The following is a 6,000-nucleotide window of genomic DNA, read 5'->3' as shown; positions in this document are numbered from 1 at the left end:
AGGGGAAAAAACACCAATTACTACCAAGTTCAATCTTTATAGATTTAGGCATCCTTGCTTATCATAGTACACTTTAATATCACAATCCCCATGCTATCCCGCATCAACCTTTTTTTATGTCCTTTGTTTACCATATTCATGACAATTTTACACGTTTGCCAAGTTATCACCACCTCTCTCTCTCTCTCTCTCTCATCCCCTCCCCTCTCCCGCCGACTTGGTCATATTCTATTCTTCCATCGCCCAGGAGGGACACATGGCGCTATCTTCACTATATTCGGAATTTTCCAGCCGTCTACTCTTTCGTCATCATCTCCAGATCTTCTTTGCTTGGCTCGTCACGGATCGGTGATACCGCGGGCTTTATCAAAAACGTCAGCCTCTGAAAAGCAAAGGGAAAAACAAACAAACAAACAAATAATAAGACAAACAAATCAGCAAATATTCGTAATCAGTAAATATCATGTTAAATGAATTTGTATCCAGTTGTTTAGTGATTGAGATTGAAATATTTCAGCATAAAAAATAGAAAAAAAAAAAACCAAGGCTAAGAAAAGGTCAACCTATTACAGATAGGTCAGTCCCACAGAATGTAACACTGAGGATTATCGTACCGTTTGGTACAGTAATAGCTGTACATATTCGTACTTTACCCCTTTTACCATCAGCAGACTTTAAGAAAAGAAGCCTTTGGTCCGGATTTTGTGCTGAATAATCAGGAAATCAGCATCCTTATCATAGTATCGAACGATCAGTGTATAAATCATAGGACCTATTAGGTCAATAATAGTAATGTTATACCTACATTTGTATATCCCTCATCGTTGCAAGCAGACATGTTACTTATTTTTGCACTTCTGGCTAGGTATGAAAATAAGGTAGATAAGCCGCATATAAAAAGAAAAAAAATCTTCACAGTCGTTATGAATGTGCTTAGAACCTATGATTAGTATATGTATGGTTTCTCTTTCGTCTTTTTTAAAGCATTTGGCGGAAAAACAAGGGAAATTGTAATAAACAGGAAATCAGCTTACTTTAGTATCGAACGATCAATATCTACGCCTCAGCGCCCATTGGGTCAAATGGACATGTTGTCACCTTCACCTTCGCTATCCTGTGAATTGATCAGTGTCTTTAATAGTAGTAGCCATGACAGAAGAATCCAACAGAGACATACATACTCGGGCAGGTTCTATAGCATGCAGCTGGTAGCTGCTGATTCAAACTGATGGAATTCTAACGTTACAGGGATGGTACAGTATTGGTGGAGATGAGAATTGGGCTTTTAAGTTTTTGCAAGATACCAAGAAAACACTTATGAAATAGTACAGAGCCTACCATTTTAAGAGGAATCTAAAGTTTATTTGATGAAAATCGGGTTTGCAATGACTGAAACATCCAAAAACAAAGTAAAACAAAGCGATCGTAATAAAGTGTGGGTCCCACACTTTATTAGAATCGCTCTGTTTTGGATATCTCAACCATTTCAAAACCAATTTTCATCGAATGAATGTTGAATTCCTCATGGAATTACATGCTCTTTCATATTTCATGAGAGGTTTCTCATTATCTCACCAAAAAATGTCAGAAACCTGAAATTAGGTCTCAACCAAGACTAAACAATCCCTTTAAGTTGTCTCTATTGAAACAGCTTGACAAGCTGTCCTACTAGTACATCGCCGTAAATAAGCACTTTATTTACGTCGAGGTAGGACTGTCGGGCGGAAGCGCGGTGGTCTCGTGGATAAGTCGTCTGTCCGGTGATCACGAGATCGTATGTTTGAATCCTGCTCGAGTAAGTATGTCCAGGGATCTTTTATCAGGACTACTACTGAAACACTGATCAATGCAGCGCGTATTTACGTCGATGTACGACAATCTGTCAGTCAATTGCAATTATCATTATTAAAAACATCCTTGTCCTTTTCACGATGCACAACTTATTCTCGACACACTCCTGCAAGTCGTTATTTCTGTTGTACTACTCATCTCTTCTATTGTCCTGTTGTAGCAGCAGTCATGTCTATTTAGTGGGCTTCAGAACGAATGTTTGGACTGATGTATACCGAGCCCTCCATTCGGTTTGTGCTACCAAACTTCATATTTCTCCTTCTTTGATTTGTTCTATTTTGTTGTGTGTGGGTGTGTTTGTTTGTTTTTTTTTTGTTACTGTTTTAAAGACAAAGTTACATTACAAGTTACATTAACAGAGAACATGTACCTCTTTTATTGTCCCATCAGCACGGAGTATTTTGTACAGCATGACGATCGGTATCCCAAGCATCGAGGAGAGGGCGAGGCAGAAGCCGAAAGCTTCGGCGTACGGCGGGTACTCGTAGTCGTCATATGTCATAGGGCTCCATGTCGTAATGCTGAAGATCCAAATGGCCTGATGAGGAGGAAAAATAATCGTTATAATAAGACTAGCTACCATAAAGGTAACAATTAAGACGATAATGGAGCTTAAGATGATGATAACTGGGCTTCCAAACTCTGTAGATGAAATGAAAAGAACACAAACGTAGGCACAGCAAAAACATATTTTGACAACAAGACCCTGTTTTGATTAAAATAATAATTATGGGGAAAAATGCCACACTCCGCGTTTTAAATCTAATTTAGATAACAAAAACAAACATATCTTTAGTTAAAAAAACACAACATTTTTCTTACTCTTATGAGAATCTACATTATTTGTTGTAAAATATATCAGTTGGCAGGACACTGATGATGAAAATGGTTATTTATATCAATTCATTTCGTGGTTATTCGATTATGTTGTTACATTACTGTTACCGTTACAGTTACTCTTCTTTGAATCTTATTTTTGCCATGCATGCTGTCGTTCTTAAACAGAGTTCATCCTCCTTGAACGCACACCTATCCACCCCCACACACAAAGTGCCGACAATATTGCCTACCAATGAGAGTCCAGGCAACGTGAACATCCAGCAGTACTTGAACCATGGTATAGGGCGAAACTGGACCATCTCTGTGATGTTGCGGTAAAACCTGTCTGCACCTGAATGTTATCAGAAAGAGATAGCATGTATAATTACTATTATTTTTTTTTTCAATTTCAATTTGATAAAACAACCTGTAAATGTTTTATTCTTTTCCCCCTGCGATAAAGACTGGGAAAAATATAAGTAGGCCCCATCTTGAAATCTGCATAGAATTAGAATTGGACTACAAGTATTTGCCTAAAGAGCAGCACATTCTCAGACCTTTAAGAGATAGTGTCAACATTACGTAAGAACATTTCCAAAGTAGTAGCTTATTCTTCACTAACAGAATATTCGACAACAATAATAGAACTGATTTTTCTCCTTTCGATATGCCAAACTCAACACCGTGTCAGATGGTTTTAATGGTGCGCAGAGTAAAATTTATATCGACAAAAAAAAGCTAAAAGTTTCCATAGTATCGGACAAGATATAAGATAGGTGTACATGTATAAAGTTTCATGTGTTTTCAAGACACAATGACACAGATCGCAACTATACTATCTCGAAAAACAAGAGATATTAATCAGGGATGCCAGTTAGAATGAAAGAGAAGGCCTGAAATACATCTACATGAAGCTCCTTTGTACACGAAAAAGCCTGAACTTTGAAAATGCCAGGGCCTGAATTCAGGCTTTTGCCTGAAAACTGGCATCCTTGATTAATGTCATCACCTTACAAGTTTCCCAATGACGAGCACGCAAATTTTTGTTTCCTATCGTGTACACACACACACACACACGAAACAGTGTTCTTAGCTCATTTTTTTTTTTAATAACTATAAGCAATTATGACTTTACTTATGGGACAGGGCTTGTTTAAATAAGCTTTTAGCGCAAGCATGTTTTACATTAGCTATAATATTCATATTTTTACCCTTAATACAAACCAATACCAAGTTCAGAGGCAATGACATAATCACCTTAGCTGATTTGCTTCTGTGGTTGCGACAAATATGACTGCCTAGAATTCTATTACTGACTGAATCTGTGTCTTATCTTTGAAATCACTTTGACGCCAAATGGATGCATAGCTTTGTATTAAGGATTTTTCTCCCGGTGCATGTGTTTCCATAATTCTGTTCCCACGTCTATTCACCATAGAACAGTACCCAAACAACAATAACGCGGATAAGGTGCAGATAGCCCACAATTTTCACTTTCAGCTGGTTTATACGACACATACACACACACACACACACACACACACACACACACACACACACACACACACACACACATACAGAGAGAGAGAGAGAGAGGGAGAGAGGGAGAGAAGGGAAGTAGCAATGGTATCTTACCATAGGTCCATCCTATTGCGACGGCTTCGAACAGAGCCAACCAAAGAAGCGCCATGCCACTAACGGCATAGGTATCAAATATCTGAAAGACGTACATCCCACCCTGTCAAGGAAAAAAAAAATCACAGACATGATGAGAGTGGGGATGAGATTGATTCTACGGTCCATAAATCCTAGAAGCATAGCAGTGACCTTACCATAACGATACCGGTTATGGTGACAATTATCATGATAGAATGATTATCATTTCTATAATATAAGTTTTCCCACCCAATTTCACCAGATTTGCAATCCAATTATTGAGCAGACTTTCAAATTCAAGCGATTTCCGTCAATGATGCATTCGAACGCTTCATTTCAATTCTTTGAGCATTTTTGTATTTCGTTTAATATCGTTCCTTTTATTTTAAATTTTATCTAATTTATAGAGAAATTTATCTGATTTAATGATTCAAAGTTGGCATTCAATTTCACGTCAGCTTGATAGGCGTTTTATTTCATCCCAAGTACCAATTTCAATTTCATTCATAAGCACACAACTTCACACTTATAACGTTCGAATTCAATCAGCATATATGTAACAAGTTTCATTATTCTATGTAATTCATATCGCATTTTACACGTTTAATCCACATTTTTTCCACTGTTACATAATCAGATTGTATAGTTTCATTTTCAATTAAAAGTTTCATCTAATCAGTTAATTTCAGTCGTATTTCATATTTATCTAATCTTTCCTCCTTATAACTTTAATCCCTGTAACAGTATGGTTATAACACCCACGGAATGGTCATTTCTCATAATTTCTAGGATAATGCCAACATCTATATTTACATTTTGGGCCCCGTCCCTTTATAGTCTTTGGACCTTCCCAGTGTCCATATTATATGCTACAACAATAAGTCAGTTCGTAATTAGCTCATGTACACATTGGTACAAATGACCTTTCTTTGTTCTCAGTTGGTTAGGCACTTCACTCGTTTTCAAAGCGGCATAATGCATAAGCTTGCCCGATGTAACAATTTATGAAATTCATGTTCGAACAAAAAAATTTCAAACACGGCGAGATCCCTACAGTCTGGTTTGAGCAAAATTCATGTGGTTCATTAGTTCATTCCTTATGTTGATTTTTGTACTGATATAATTTTAGTTGGTCAAAATAAACATATCCGTTCTCCGTATAATTTCATGCCTATGAATTCGGGAACCTACAGTTTTACAAGCGTTATAGCTTTTATATAGGCCCCATCATATTTCTGATATTTACTTGTGACATCTTTATGTGATATGACCATATATATTTGTGTTCAATATGTTTTTGGTGGGTTTTTTTTTTCAATCAAAAGACATGTTTTTGTTTTTTTAATGTCAATCATTTTGTAATCTCATCATTAAGAAAGTGGAAATACGAAGTAAATTTGAACTGAACTGAACTGAATTCGTCAATCGCTACTCAATTTTTTGAATGGTAATTCACAAACTTGCATTTGATTTCAAATTTGAAATACTGTTGTTTCTAGCGGGCATTTAATATTGAATAATACGCAATAAATGGTGGAAATCAATTTCAATTAAACACACTGGTCGCTAGACCTAAAAGATGTAAATCTCCTGAAACCCAGCAGAGTTCAATATAAAGCTGGATGTAAACAGGATCTTTATTGTCAAAGGTATCTTTCTTCCTTTGTCCTAATC

The 6,000-nt window shown here is 36.6% G+C and overlaps 1 protein-coding gene across 1 annotated transcript in view; it reads right to left on the bottom strand.

Moving 5' to 3' along the window:
* Window positions 1-295: 295 nt before the first annotated feature.
* Window positions 296-6,000, bottom strand: part of LOC139743728 (sodium- and chloride-dependent GABA transporter 2-like) — a 35,977-nt gene continuing 30,272 nt past the window's right edge. Inside the window, exons 11-14 of the mRNA XM_071654179.1 lie at window positions 4,306-4,408; window positions 2,922-3,022; window positions 2,222-2,389; window positions 296-382 (exon numbers count right to left, since the gene is read on the bottom strand). Of these exons, the coding sequence (XP_071510280.1) occupies window positions 296-382; window positions 2,222-2,389; window positions 2,922-3,022; window positions 4,306-4,408 (459 nt within the window). The remainder of the gene's footprint in view (window positions 383-2,221; window positions 2,390-2,921; window positions 3,023-4,305; window positions 4,409-6,000) is intronic.

Source organism: Diadema antillarum, unplaced genomic scaffold (assembly GCF_040938485.1).
Source record: "Diadema antillarum isolate AM-2024a unplaced genomic scaffold, OU_Dant_1.0 seq00001104_RagTag, whole genome shotgun sequence".
NCBI classification, from domain to species: Eukaryota; Metazoa; Echinodermata; class Echinoidea; order Diadematoida; family Diadematidae; genus Diadema; species Diadema antillarum.
This window is presented reverse-complemented; position numbering and strand designations above follow the sequence as displayed.